This window comes from Nymphaea colorata, chromosome 1 (genome assembly GCF_008831285.2).
Source record: "Nymphaea colorata isolate Beijing-Zhang1983 chromosome 1, ASM883128v2, whole genome shotgun sequence".
Classification (NCBI taxonomy): Eukaryota; Viridiplantae; Streptophyta; class Magnoliopsida; order Nymphaeales; family Nymphaeaceae; genus Nymphaea; species Nymphaea colorata.
Window position 1 is genome coordinate 20063843 of NC_045138.2, and position 14711 is coordinate 20078553.

The 14711-nt window shown below is 37.3% G+C and overlaps 2 protein-coding genes across 2 annotated transcripts; one reads left to right on the forward strand and one right to left on the reverse strand.

Annotated features, from left to right (window-relative positions):
* The first annotated feature begins 1326 nt into the window (after positions 1 to 1326).
* On the forward strand, positions 1327 to 5234 carry LOC116264557 (transcription elongation factor SPT4 homolog 1-like). The gene is made up of 5 exons (XM_031644858.1): positions 1327 to 1476; positions 1594 to 1685; positions 4457 to 4512; positions 4686 to 4747; positions 4847 to 5234. Exons 1-5 carry the CDS (start codon positions 1390 to 1392, stop codon positions 4895 to 4897), a joined length of 348 nt encoding a protein of 115 aa, XP_031500718.1. The 5' UTR covers positions 1327 to 1389; the 3' UTR covers positions 4898 to 5234.
* Positions 5235 to 9093: 3859 nt separating this feature from the next.
* On the reverse strand, positions 9094 to 12035 carry LOC116247767 (uncharacterized). The gene is made up of 4 exons (XM_031620079.2): positions 11727 to 12035; positions 11237 to 11340; positions 10419 to 10537; positions 9094 to 9287 (listed from the first exon to the last, which is right to left on the reverse strand). Exons 1-4 carry the CDS (start codon positions 11989 to 11991, stop codon positions 9209 to 9211), a joined length of 567 nt encoding a protein of 188 aa, XP_031475939.1. The 5' UTR covers positions 11992 to 12035; the 3' UTR covers positions 9094 to 9208.
* Positions 12036 to 14711: the final 2676 nt, after the last annotated feature.

Consider the following 14711-nt stretch of genomic DNA (forward strand, 5'->3'; position numbering starts at 1 on the left):
ATGATCGATCGCTGTTGCCATCTGCAATGGTGATATACGATTCTTAATACCCCCTTTTAAACCGCCAAAAAGCAAATATAAAATGGCTCTCGGTTAAGGGCTTTGGTGAAAACATTTGCAACTTACTTGATTTTGCTATTAACATTGTACTTGGAAAGGACAAGTCGAATAATTTGAATGCAGACAGTCAATGTCAATGTTCTTAGTTCGTTCATGGAAAACAATGTCAACAATAGACATATCAATGGATCAGATTTTAATCAATTAAATTCTCAACTTTATCTGTTTTTTTAATATTCACATATTCATATTCAAGTATGAATAGAGAGAAGTCATATTTGAATATGAAATCTGATTTCACAATCTGAATCTAATTTTTTATATTCATATTCAAATCCGAATTTGAATTTTGAACCAAATCTGATTGATTTAAAAAATGTAAGAGCATTGGATATAAGATATTTATTTAAAACTAAATCTGATTTAATCCAAATCTGGTTGGATATTTACATATATTCAAATCGCACCGGATGTTATTTCTTAAATTCGATCAATTTCTTAATTGAAAAATAAAATTTTTTCTATATCCAATTTTTTCGGAACGGTTGGGTCTGATATCTGATCTCTCTTAGTGATAAGACTTGTATGGATTTGATAAAGGTTTTATGGACTAATCAGGGGTGGAGCTAAAAATTTTTAGCAAAGGGAATTAGTGATAAATTTCAAATTTTTACAGGACATGAACACGTAAATAAGAAAAATTACCCTAACGTGTTGATGTAAAATAAGTATTTTTTGTGGCTCCATGTGGGCAATTGCCCACACCCTGCTTTCATCCCTGGAATAATCTAGTCCATTGGGTGTTCTATCATGGATCTCCTTGCAGTTGCATAACCAGGTCTGTCTTGTTCAAATAGGAGCAGCCTACGATAGAATTTGAGATTGGATTCCTCTCTCATTAACTCGCCAAAGAATACAAAGTACAAACTATATTTTTAGCCTTGTAAAAGTGGTCAATATAAAACATGCAGCAACATAATTGCAACATAATCCTCTCTATCCGTGAGATTAATCTACCAGTGGCAAATCAGATTTATAGTGGGATGTGAACTCTGATGAAACAAGAAAATCACGATCTGGATCCAAATTGATTACAACAAGGAACTGATATGTCGCTGTGCACGTAGCAACAGACGTGGTGTCGGATTCGGATGTCAACCCAAACCTAATACGGTCTAACCTTGATTCAACTGAATCCGTACGTCCGCCCTACATGTATATATCTATATATACTCGATTTTTTGTTTTCGGTTTAAAAAACGGGTTCCGGAGCTCTCTCGTGCTCTCTCTCTCTCTCTCTCTTTTTCTAGCTCTAGTGATTGCAGGGTGATGGGGAGCGCGGCGCAGGTTCCCACGAGCTTCGGCCAGGAGCTGAGGGCGTGCCTTCGTTGCAGACTCGTCAAGACCTACGACCAGGTTTCTCCCCCTTCCCCTCTTTCTTCTTCTTCTTCTTGGTGGTTCGTTCGATTTCTTCTTTTTGTCCATTTCTTACCGATGGATTCCGATTTTATGTTGCATGGTTGAATCTATCAGTTTAGAGAAATGGGTTGCGAGAACTGCCCGTTCTTCAATATGGATAAAGACCACGAGAGAGTGGTCGATTGCACAACTCCAAATTTTAGTGGGTACGCCTTTTTCTTATTTCTCTTCCCGTGTTGCCACTTAATCCTGATTTCCTTCCTGTTGTGCCATGCATTATCTGTAGTTCTCATGGCTTGCTTGTTTTGTTTTTTCTTATCATTGATCTGCTAAGGTTTTAGATGAGTTTCCGTCTTTTTACTCCCTTCTTTTGCTATTTCCTTGCTTTTAGTGTTTCTGCTAGTTCTTGTAATTTCTCATTGTCGTTTTGTTTTGTTTGTTTGTTGTTTTTTTTTCTGGGATCACCAATGACGTTGGTGTTGCCGTGAATCATGTATATGCCTGTTCTATTGGCTAAGAATTTGTTATCAGTACAGGAACGAGTTGTGAAACATGGGGTTTGTTTACGGTTCCTTATGAAGTTAATGGTTGGTTATCTTTTATGTTTCTAGTTTCATGGTAAACCAATTCTAGCACGTGTACCAAATCGACGTGGAAACAAGCTGGAATTGGGTGTGCTGTCTTCTTTTCATGACCTCCACGGAACTAATCTGTGGTCTTGCATAACGTTAACTACCAAACGTAGGACCGTCTAGTTGTAAGCTGTAAGCTCTCCCACGGGTCTCTTCATGCAACCATTGAAAAAGTTATTCATTCATGATTCAACCATGTTCTCTGAAATTTATTTTAGTGTAAAAAAATTTCAGTTATCTTGTTGTGCGTGATGATAGGATTGAATTAGGGTTTATTTAGCCGGTAGATCTGAAATCAGGGTTTTTTTGAGATGGTAGAGTTGAAAATAATACATGAATTTAACTTTTATTTTTTGTTTTTAGTTTTTTGTCTTCCTAGTTTTATGAAGAAAAGGATCAGTTTAGTAAAAGAATATGGGGCAAACAAGCTTTCATGACTATTGCGTAGGACTTGTAGTCGTCATTGTTGAACTTGAATGTGGGTATTGTCAACTATAATGAGATTTTCAATTGGGCAGTGTTTGATTTCAGCAGTCCTTTTGTTATACTTTTCTGTTAATAACATTAAAAAAGGCTAGAAAAACTATGAACCTCAGTAGCGTCCGATGGATATTTGGAGTCATCACTTTAGAACTTGGGGATTCAAGTAATCAACCTTAGTTGGCTTTTATATTTCACTGCTGGTGATGGTTAGCTTGTCAGAATGCAATGATAAGCTTGAAAGCTTATTGAAAATCAGTTTTTATGACACATTCATGGTTGTGTTACGTATTTTGGTTTGTTCACTCTTAGCAATATCGTTATGAAGTTTGCTATAATAACTAGAATGCCAGTCAGTTCTTTACTCTTTTCTTTGTTGATAAAGTTTTTCTTCTTATTAATTTCTGTGTTTCTTACTTTTTGATGTTCACACCACTAATTATGATCCCAACTGCCGTTCACTTCTTCATTTCCTGTTTTCCCACTATGAGAGAAGAGATGATAAGTTAGCATTTGTCAATTGTTAGGAACTGGTGGCTTTATATTGGACATTCTTTATTGTAATACTGAAGCTACTTTCAAGCTTGCTTGTTTGGGGACTAGGATTATTGATTTTAGTTAATGAACAAGCTGAGAACTTGACCCTCAAGAACAAGTAAAACAAAAGAACTTATCTAAAATTAAGGAGCTAGTCTTCTGGATTACAGACAGGAGCTTCCTTTTGAGGTGAAAGAAGCACAACATTAGACTACTTCTTGATTGTGGATAGAAACTGCTTATTGAAGAGATAAAAGAAGCCCAACATTGGACTACAATGACATAAGTTCATCATACGATGACCATAAGTGCATGAGTGGAATGTGTGCGCTTCATTCCATCTGCTCATCAAATCAGAAATACCAACAAGTGTTTGTGACTGTGGAGGTTGTGAAATGTGTACCGTAATTGATATGCTGAGAAGGTATGTTGTATGAACCATATTTTATTATAAAAAATTTCTAAAAGAACTCTGAAAACAATTGGCAATATCAGGCAAAAAACTAGGAAAATCATAGTGCAAGGATTAACTATGAAATAAATCAAGGAGAAAAACAATTTTCAGTTATGAATTACACTATATTCAGTTACATAATAATGAAGAATTCATCTTATCCTTGACATACTATCTTGCAATTGAGAATGACATTTAGCAACTATACCACTTTATTATACTTGAACAGATGCAAATGCAATTTTAGTTCCCTATTGTGATGCCAGGACTTTCAGTGTCGTACTCCTTTGAATACTATGAAGCAGGGGAGGAAAGGAGGAACTAGGCTTCTTCAAAGAAAACATGCAAAAGATCCCCATGAATTTGTCTCTTAGTACTTATCGTAGTATGCATGGTTGTCTTTCATCGCATTCTTAAGAGAGTGGAGGAATCAGTCTTAAGATGCTTGATATGCCCCCAAACAGGAAAAAGAATGTCTGCCTTATTTTTGGTCGAACCTAAGGTGTATTGAGGTATCATTCAAAACACTTGATAAAGTATCAGCACACCCTTGTAACTAATTAAAGAGTTGTGTCATACTTGTTTTGCTTAAATGGAACATATATATGAGCAATTTGGATATGAGATTATGACTTATCAGCTCTAACTTTGTAGTCTTCTGAGAGTCAGTAGCTTGCATTTGCTCTGTAAATTACTAGTAATATCTGCATTTTTAGGTTGTTTCTTCTCGAACATGTTTTTTTTCTCTCTGGAAGAGCAACAGCCTGTTCCATATGCGCATATGCTGCTATTTCTTATAAATATTCACCTAGTTTTGAATCATGAGTTCACTCTTCTATTGATTTAAATTTAACTTTGATTTTTATTCCCTCAGGATAATTTCATGCATGGATCCAACTAGAAGTTGGGCTGCTCGTTGGTTGAGAATTGGTAAATAGTCTTGAACTTTGAGTTTTCTGGCTTAATTTATTTGGGAAAAAATGCTACCGAAATCTATATGAAATATTAATAACTATGTTCTTATTAGCCACGGGCTTCAGTTTTGAGTTCGTCTTCTTTTACAAAGTTGTTGCATCCAAAATGGCTTATTTAACTCTTTACAGGCAAATTCGTCCCGGGCTGTTACACCCTTGCAGTTTCAGAACAACTTCCGGAAGAAATGCAGGTCTGCTTTCTGTTCTGTTTGCTTTGTAAACATGGGATTCCACTTGGTTTTAGAATCTCCCCTTGAGACAATTTATTTCATCATCTGAAATTTGTGCAGGCTGTTTGTGAAGATAACAATGTTCCTTATGTGCCACCAAAACGCATATGATTAACTCCATCTCTCCTGTATTGTTCTTTCTCTTTCTCTGGATAGCAATGTGCTCTATGTGAAACTTCTCCTCTTTATATGTAAAATTTTTTTGCTCCTTTTATCCTTTAAAATGTCTACCACCTTGTGGCCTATAACTCTTCCTGCGAGCTGTACATTTGCAATCACAAATTTAAATGGGTCTGAACGGGACTGCAAAATATGTTGGAAGTAGGATGAGAATTGAACAGATGCAGGTGAAAACTGTCATCCCTGTACCAGAGTCGACCCATTGGTATACCTACTTGTTATGTTCTTGTGCTGATGGGAATGTTCTTTAATTTGGTTTCTCATGTGATGCCATAGTTGTGGTTTTCGCAACGCTACTTTTTTCTGCAAATGGGATGTGCTCATGGACCATAAGGCAATTTCCGGTGGATGGTGTGTTCTATTTTAACCAAAAGTTCTATCCGCAGAAGGCAAGGATTTCTATTACCCATCCAGGAGCTATATCAAAAGATCACCACAGAAGAGAGAAAGAGTTAGCAGTAGTTTGATTATAGTCATCTGTAGACATGGCTTGTAATAAATATCATCGACTCCAAATCTCAACCAAATATCATCCTAGATCCTCCATAACCTTGGGCAAAGTCACTTTACTATTGAACAGTTTTAAATCTGACTGGGACTTGAGTAGAATTGCATATTGTCCTAGCCAAGATCATGCTCAGGCTTTCCGAGCACGCGAGTTGCGTATTTGCCTATTTGGGGCTCGAAAAAATCGAAACGCCTAGTATTTAGAAAATGTGACATGCCTTGAAGGCAAAAGCGAAGGAAGGAAGTTTCATTTTTGTACAATAATCGAAATATTCCTCGTTCTAGAACGATCATAATACAGGTCGAACATGTGCATGGGTGTTATTGCCTGCCTTAGCTCCAGCCTGAGTTTCAGCTTGAACTGTTTAAGCTGGTTAAGAGGAAAGGACAGAAGAGTGAATTTTTTTCAACTTCAAAATTTTGAACTTAAAAATTGTCACTCTAGAATATGAGGGTGGTTGTCACGCAAAGCATATATATCAAGTCCTTCACTTGACATAACTTTTTTTCTTTTTCTTTGGGTAATCAAGCGGAAGAACATACATGGGAATAAGACACCAACTCGACAAGCCAATGGTATCATCAAGAAGATAATGATATGTTCAACGTTATTAAAAGGTCTAAATTGGCATGAGTGAAATTATTTGAATCAGCCTTAAGGCGCATGGTTAGAGGTGTCAACGGATCATATTCGAAAAGTCTATTTTTCATATATTCACGTACTCATATTCAAATTCAGATTTGAGTATCAATAAAGAAAAGTTATATCTGAATCTGAATCTAAATTAGAGACCCGATTTCATAATCTGAATCCAATTTTTACATTTCTATCTGAATCCAAATTTTGAACTAAATCATGTCGATTTTCAAACATTAGAGCATTGGGTAGCTGATATTTATTTAAAACTAAATCCAATCTTAATTCAAATCAAATCTGATATCTAAATTAGAGACCGATTTCATAATCTGAATCCAATTTTTACATTTCTATCTGAATCCAAATTTTGAACTAAATCATGTCGATTTTCAAACATTAGAGCATTGGGTAGCTGATATTTATTTAAAACTAAATCCAATCTTAATTCAAATCAAATCTGATCTATATATATTCAAATCCGAATCCGATTGGTTGTCATTTGATTTCTCGGTTGGATATTAATTATTTTCTATATCGGATTTTTTCAGAACAGTTCCAATCCAAATCAGATATATTGACAACCACAAATATAGTGCAACCGGGTGGCAAGGTGGTTCACTCTGAGAGGTCTATGGCTCAAATCACATTATTAATGTCATGCGAGATGCAAACAGTGATGGACATGACACACGAGTTGAAGGATGTACTACCAGATGCCCTTCCAAACACCAAAAAGCCAAAACTTTGTAGATATACAAGTATGACTTCAGGGGTTTTATGCCGAACATAGTTTCACCTAAGTAAACATTAAAAAGGAAAAGCAATTTGAATTAGATCAAGACAATTTCAATTGGATACCTCTCACACTCGACCAGTTTACATGAAATCAGCCATATCGTATGAGAATTGGCCCATTCTCAGTAAATCGGATGAGAATACGTGGTTAGGTGCTCTTTAGATGTGCCTATTTAGCTCTTTTAATTATTTTGGGTCCCTTTCACGACGGCTATATCGCACCTGCCTTTTGTTTCTTAGCCTGAGGTTGCCTATCTATCCTCCCTACCTCCTCCCGAAGTAGATCGTATTTTCGAGGACGAAACACTAAGGAAAGCCACACTCGAAAATGTGACTCCTTTTGCCTCGGGGGTTGAACTATAGTTTCAAAATTTTAACAAAGACCAAAATACAATTTTTCAAAATTTTTATATAGGTTAAATCAAAACTTTTAAAAGTTATATATTAATTTTTTGAATTTTTAAAAATTTGAAGGTGGTGGTGCGGGAGCGGGTCTGGGGGCAAGACTCCTGCCATCCCCTGCCTCTGCCCCTGGTTGGCACTGTTGTTTTCAGTAAGTGACGAAACTAGAAATTTATACTTGAGAAGAAGCACACGCGTATGTAGATGTGTAATTCTGGTTTTCAATAGTAAAAAAGCTCTTTATAGCTTGTTTTTGGTTTATAAATTAGAATACTTAATATATGAGAACTATATATATATATATATGTGTGTGTGTGTGTGTAGTTATTTAGCATATTTTAAGTTTCTACTTATTCTCAAGTCAATTTTTATGCTTGTTATATCACAATTAATTTTTTTTTGGGGAAAAAATTGTGCCCTCAATATCATAGTTTAATATTCTCAAGTCAATATAAATCAGTCCCCAAATCGGAACGGCCAAGTTGTCTATTAAGTGAAACAGTAATAATTATAAACAAATTATCTAAAAAAGACCAAAAGCATACATTAGCTCATTATAAATAAGAAAAATCTCAGTATATTTCAAAAGTAATTAAAAATAACTTGTGGTGCTCTAAAATCTGCTGCTAAATCAAATAAGTTAGCCACCGACAGCCGAGTGATGAAGACAGGCAGCATTAACTGTAACATCAGCTAAGGCATTTCATAACCAAAACAAAGTAGTCATCATCAAAGAATCCACCTATTCTCAAGTCACTTCATAAATGAGAGATGTTGCAGGTCAAGATTTAAAAAAAAAAAAAAAATTGATGGGACTGCCAATTTGGGTTTTAAGTATATAAATTATGAACACCAACAGTCTAAGACAAAAAATGCAAGAGAACTTGGGTTTGGCGCCTCAACCCCAATTTATAGTTTTGTTTGAGCAGAAAAAAATGAGTCTTTTGACACGACACGAGGGAGAGGTAGAGTTTTTTTTTTTAAAAAAAAAATTTAATGGGCACACTAACCATATATTAATCATATAGTTAACAAATTTTCAATTGACCATAAAACAGTCACCTAGATCTCTTGAGGCCGTCTTATATAATTGAACTCATATCTACTCAAAATCAAGCACTAATTCAATCTTTAATAAGATGAGTATGCCCCCACACGAAGCCCCCACTTAATTACGCCCCTTTTCTAGCGCATGTGGCGGTCCGTCATTGATGTGAATGATATGGGTGTCATTAATGGGATGGGAGTGGGACAAGTGCACTGGTGTGCATTAATAAGCCAATACTAAATGTGAACTCAACTTGGGTAGGTGTCATTTCTTTTATATGGAATTTTGATTCAGATCTACTACAACATGGAATTTTGATTCAGATCTACTACAACATTGAAGACCCATTTTCCAGAACTTTTTTTAGATTCATATATTGATTTTTGAATAAGTGTATAGTTAGGAGGAAAGGTTGACATGATAAAACTGCCTATAACAAAGTAACTTTTCACCAAAGTATTAATTTATCCACTTTAGCTTCCGTACACAAAATCTGGTTACCTTTTCTCTCCAGTGGACAAGTGGGAGATCGTGCTTCCAGCGAAAGCCGTGCAATCCAGAGCCAGCTTTCCACCGGTGGCCACCATACCGTCTAAAAGCCATGAAGGCGCAATCATGCAAGCTTTGCAACCTTGGAGCATCTTTTAACAAAAAGGGCTCTTCCCCACAAAATGATACGCTTTACAGGAAAAACCAAAGGACAAAGTTCACCGATGCACGCCATTACACATGACCAGATACAGGCATGGACGCAACGAACAGCTTTATTATGAAATCTCAATGTCTCTTCACATGTTTATCTACAGGATAGGACAGATTGATTGCAGAAACAGGTGAAGCAAATACTTCCTCCTCATTTTGGTGGCTTCACAATCATCACGGGGCATTTCGCGTGGTGGGCAACGTAGTCACTGACGCTCCCCAGAAGTGTCCTGCATGACCAACAACGATCAACACATTCATACATATCTGCACTCAGCTTAAACAGAAAGAGAGTGCAGAGCTAAACTTGGATATGAAGATCTGAAGGAAAACTGCAAATTCTCTAATAGATAGAGAAGGTTAGATTGGAAATCATAATCTTGTTAAATGGTGAACCTCTGTGAGAGCCTTAAAAATTTTCCCTTTCAATAGGTTAATTAACTTTTGACCCCATAGCGCTTTGAGATGGGGATGCCATTAAAAGTTTAAGATGCTTCAGGACCTCTCCAGGCGTCTGGATCGCCCAGATAATTAGGCCATTAGAAACTCCTTCTTTAGCTAGAGAACACCCAGCTCTTAGAACCAAGAAGACAACCTGTCAGGGCCAACTTACAGGCATAAATACTTTGAACATTTGGCCTGTAGGAGGGTCAGAGTAGGCTTAACTCAATGTTAAGATAAATTGGTAGAAAAAAATGGGGTTGCAGGAAGAGGGAAGAAACCGAAAAGCTTTTCTCATTTTTAGTCAGAGAAAAGTTTTCCAAAGCCAGCTCCTTTCGCTTGTAACAGTTCCTTAATGTACCAAAAGAGTTATTTTTTCCTACCAAAAATTCTCTCTTAGACAGAAAACTTTGTTTTCATGACAGCACTTTCAGACGCACCCATCTAGTGCTTGATGAGACAGTAGAGTCAGATTCAACTAAAAGACAAAATTTTACGAGACCTAATTGAACCTTGCTCTTGGTAAAGGACAAAGACCCGAAAAGCAATGGTAACAAAGACTAGCGACTAAAACCAAGGGAAACGAAACTTTTCACAACGACAAAGAGAACCAAGATACCAACCGAGACAATCAGTGATAATAAAGACTAGAGCCCAAACCCATGGGAAAAGAAACTTAGCACAACGACAAGAGAACCAAGATACAAACCGAGAATCATTCCTGCAACTCTAAGCCAGTGGTTGACAGCACTAAGGAATCATTCCTGCAACTGTAAGACAGTGGTTGACAGCACTAAGGATGCACTAAGACATTGACTCACATCCAGGCCCCAGCCAAGGCGAAAGCCAGCTTCGAGCTGAAGAAGGCTTTGTGTTTGTTAACACATTTGAAACTTGTGCTGTTAAAAAGTTAAAATTACCTCTTGATCGTGCCTAGACCACGGCTTCCTACAATGACAAGATCAGCATGAACTTGTTCAACAACTTGGCATATCATCTCCTTCGCGTCTCCTTCAATGGTCATTGTTTCTGCAGTCACCTGAGGAAAATGACACCAAAAACCCCATTAATGACCCTGACTATTCTGTCACCGTTCTTGGACAATGAACACCCACGTCGTCATCATCATTAATCATTATCATCATCCACGATCACTTGAAACGCCCAAAAAAAAGTCATTAATGGACGTCAACCTTTTGGCTGACTTTCATGTCAATCACTTAATTCCAAATATTTCATATCAGAAATAATGTTTCTGAAAGAGTGTCCACTCGGGTCAAAAAATTGGTCCAAACGTAAGGCTTTTTAATCCCGTAAAAGAAGAAAAATAAGTAAGAAAAGAGGGAAAAAGCACGAACTCAACCCGTTCAAAGAACCGAATCGAGATTGTGAGACAAAAGTGAAAGTTAACTTTGTCATGTGACGCTCAGATGAGAAACCCACAGGCGGCATAAAATTCGTTCACATTTTTCAGGAAAATACAGAAGGCCATATCAAGAAAAGAATGTCCAATTGACGAGATCACACCAAAACTAAGCTCCATAAAACCATATTTTTCCTACTTTTATCAAATGGGCCACGATGTACGCGTGTATGGTGTTAAATTTGCAAAAATAGAAGGCAAAATTTTTCACAAATTTCATTTCGCATAATCTAAGAGATATAAGAAGCAACGGAAATATGCCAAACAGATACGCCAACCGAAGTTTGTAACAGCCGAAAAGGTGAAAACACTTACATGTTTCTCGTTACATAAAGCCAGTGCTCGTCCCAAGAGTCTGGCACTATTTTGTTCCTGGGCTTGCTTCACCGACTGAATAACAACGGGGGTTACATAAACACCTGCGTCCATAACCAAGAACCAAAATCAGAAGACCGTTTCTCCACACCCCCGAAAAGATCAAGTTCTTTCACGCAACTAAAAAAAGGAACTACTCAAGCAAGCGACTCAGGAGCAGAAGATCCCAACTCCCGAGAGGTAAAAAACTAAACCAATTCCAGCTGCAACTTCTAATGAATCAGGAAGATCAAAGAAGCAGCAAAAAATGAAAGCAAAAAGGAGACCAGGGGAGAGACTAATTGGCATCATACTTTGCCATTTTATAAGCACAATCCTCACAAATGACATGTTTGGCATGCAAAGGGAATCCTAACCAAGTTCATGAACGCTAACAACTGTGACGAGAAAATCAGGCACCAAAACTTGAAGCAGAAACGGCCGTATATACCTGGCCCAGCTGGGAAGAAATACTGCTGGAAGGGCTGTATGGCGTGAACGATCAAGAGGGTGCCGAAATCAGGGTTTTGGCCATGGCCAAACAGGGTTTCGATAGTCCAGCTGAGGGCGTGGAAGCTGCCCTCGCTCTCATCGAAGCCAAAAACTATCTTCATCTTCTTCTTCTCCTCTTCCACTGGTAGCGAGTTTCCCTCCTCCTCCTTCCCTTCTTCCCTTTCTTCTCTCTCTATTAGCTTCGCCTCTTCACTAGACTCCATGATCCTCTTCCTTTCTTCCTGTGTCTGGTTTTTCACAAGAATGAGGAGAACGGGGAAATGGGCATATATTTATACAGCCGTTGAAGGGAATAAGCTGGCGTGTCGTTCCCTATGATAAAAATGCGCACTTGACACCGAATATTACCAATTAGCCATGGGTCGAAGAAAAGCTTATCTCCTTTTATTTGATCATCGCTTAGTTTGTCTTTAAAAAATAAAAAATAAGCGAAAAATAAAATAAATGAGAAACTAATAACACAAACATGAAAATGAATGAAAAAAAAAAAGTAGATTTACAATAAATAAAAAATTAAAAAACTACATGGCATTAAAAATAAAAAAATTACAAAAAGTGAAAAAGTCCAGTTTTTTTCGTTTTTAACATTTTTTTTTGAAAAAAAAAACATTTTTTAAGTTTTAAACAACCACTTAATTTATCGCGTTCTTTTTTAACCTGTTCGAGAAAAACACTTTTTCTGTGGATGGTTTGATTAATTTAAGTTTAAATACAAAAACTCAAAATTATATTTACATTTTTACGTATTAATTAGATTCAAATTTTCTTTGAGAATAAAGATCTATCATATTGCATTGGAAAAATCTTGTACCTCGCTTTCAAATACTAACTAAATATGATTTTTTTAGAATCCAAACTATGTAAATATAAAAGGAAATGGGGCAAGGATGAAAATAATTCGAAAAAGGGTGGCGCTTTGCTGGAAGTGTGGAAGAAAGATGGATGAGGATATAGATGAGAAGAAAGGTGGGATAAGGTGGATGGAAATGAGATGATGACGAGAAGAAGGGACGTGACTAACACCTGCTGAAACCACGAGCTGTCCATTCTATGGAACCAAACAAACCACCTTCAAACGAGTTGCTGGTTTTCATGCTACCTCGGGCCGGATCTAGTCGGATTTGGATCCGGAAGGACATGAAAATGTATGTAGCATATAATATACACGACTATGTTATGTTTCGTAGTTTCAGATCTCAATTAAAGTGTTAAATATAGTTGTAATTGGTGTTGTAATAATGTTAAACATGTTTAATGTTGAACTGCAAAACATTATAATCTGTTATGAAATGAATCTGCGGATTTAAAGATTCCACTCTACCCGTTTTGCACCGATACGTAAAAACTATTAAAAATGATTTTAAAACATCAAGGAAAAAATAAGTAAAAGCTAATTGGAAATTAGAAAAAATTTAAAGTATTTAAAAAATAATTAAAAACAACATGTGAACTGATACTCTTAAATTCATTCAGCCACCGACTTGATTTCAATTGGATTCAAGCCAACTAAAGTATAAGCTAACAGTGGCTCGCCCTTTTTCTAGATTATTCCATTTTGCACTCCAACTGTTTTGGAAATCAATGCAATATTTTATAAATATGGGATGATAACTGGTCAGCTTAAGGGTCACACACGTCATATGTGTGCTATTCTTTTAAACTACAAATTCTTAACATACACAATACTTGAATTGATCCTCATACAATCCATCTATTCTAAAAGGCCACTTCATAAATGAAAGATGTTGCTGGTCAAGATAATTTTCTTTTTTATACTTGATGCAAGTGCCAACTAGGGTTTTAAGAATCTAAATTATTGATGGCCAATTTTCCAAAGCAAAAAGCAAGAGACCTTTTGCATTGAGTGCAAAGCTCCACACAAAAGCCTATAAATAGTAGCTAATCAACTTCCCCTATGACAGAGTTGGGCATCCGGCCGGGCTGGGCCGGTATTATCGAGCCTCAGGCTTTATTGTATGCCCGATGCTCGGCCCCGGCCCCGGCCCCGGCCCGATTACGGCCGGCACATGATTTTTCCAAGCACTTTGCTATTAGCAAAGTATAAAGAAAAACCCTAACCCCTCTTGAGATATGCTCGCTGCTTTTGTCATCATGAATCAGTCGCCAGAATCACTTTTTGTAAGCACTTCCTCTCCATCTCTCTTTTCCAAAAGACTTTTCCTTTCTATGTTCCTGTATTTTGTCAAGGGCTTAATGTGTTGCCTTTTTTCCCCCTTTGTGTAGTTACCACCAAAGGACTTGTCAAATGGAAAACCAGACATCATAGCTTTCAAAACATCTGAACAAGCACCGCAGGAAGCCGTTCCTCCAGCAGCGGCTGCTGATTTTGATCATGTGGCACCGCCGAGTGCTTCAGATGCAAAGCCTGTTTTCTATGCGTTCACCGATGGGGACAATGAAGCATTCACAGTCGGCGAGGTCAAGGGCATAGGAGAGGATTCTAAGGAAGTTACGAACCCCTGAGTTCATATATATATATATAAAGTTACCAGGCTTATTGGGCCGTCGACATCACTGTATCAAAGCCCAGGCCCGATCCGTTAAGTATGGCCTGGCTGAGACCAATAAAAATCAGCCCGTTAAGAAATTTTTAGGGCCCGAGCCCATGTCCGAGCCCGGCCGGATACCGGATACCTGGCGCTGGCGGTGCCCAGGCTTACCGTAGAGTAGGATGATTAATTTATCTCAACACATTCAAACTTTTTAGATGTGAGACGAAATTCCATGAAATTGAACAATGTGGGAAGGTGAAATGGTTAATCAGATTTTACCTGCGAACTAACGTCTCCATTTTCTATTATGGTGATAGACTGCGGGGTTGCGGTGATCCGACAGTCCCACCTTTTCCATAAATACATATGTGCTTAAGAGGAGTATATGCGGAAGGCTTTTGAGTATGTGA

What these genes read in the sequence shown, in the direction of transcription:
- LOC116264557 (XM_031644858.1), top strand. Translation starts at nt 1,390, where the DNA reads ATGGGGAGCGCGGCGCAGGTTCCCACGAGCTTCGGCCAGGAGCTGAGG. An exon ending in TCGTCAAGACCTACGACCAG is followed by an intron (nt 1,477 to 1,593) that starts GTTTCTCCCCCT and finishes TGAATCTATCAG; the next exon opens with TTTAGAGAAATGGGTTGCGA. An exon ending in ACAACTCCAAATTTTAGTGG is followed by an intron (nt 1,686 to 4,456) that starts GTACGCCTTTTT and finishes TTATTCCCTCAG; the next exon opens with GATAATTTCATGCATGGATC.
- LOC116247767 (XM_031620079.2), bottom strand. Translation starts at nt 11,991, where the DNA reads ATGGAGTCTAGTGAAGAGGCGAAGCTAATAGAGAGAGAAGAAAGGGAA. An exon ending in TTTCTTCCCAGCTGGGCCAG is followed by an intron (nt 11,341 to 11,726) that starts GTATATACGGCC and finishes TTATGGACGCAG; the next exon opens with GTGTTTATGTAACCCCCGTT. An exon ending in CTTTATGTAACGAGAAACAT is followed by an intron (nt 10,538 to 11,236) that starts GTAAGTGTTTTC and finishes CATTTTCCTCAG; the next exon opens with GTGACTGCAGAAACAATGAC.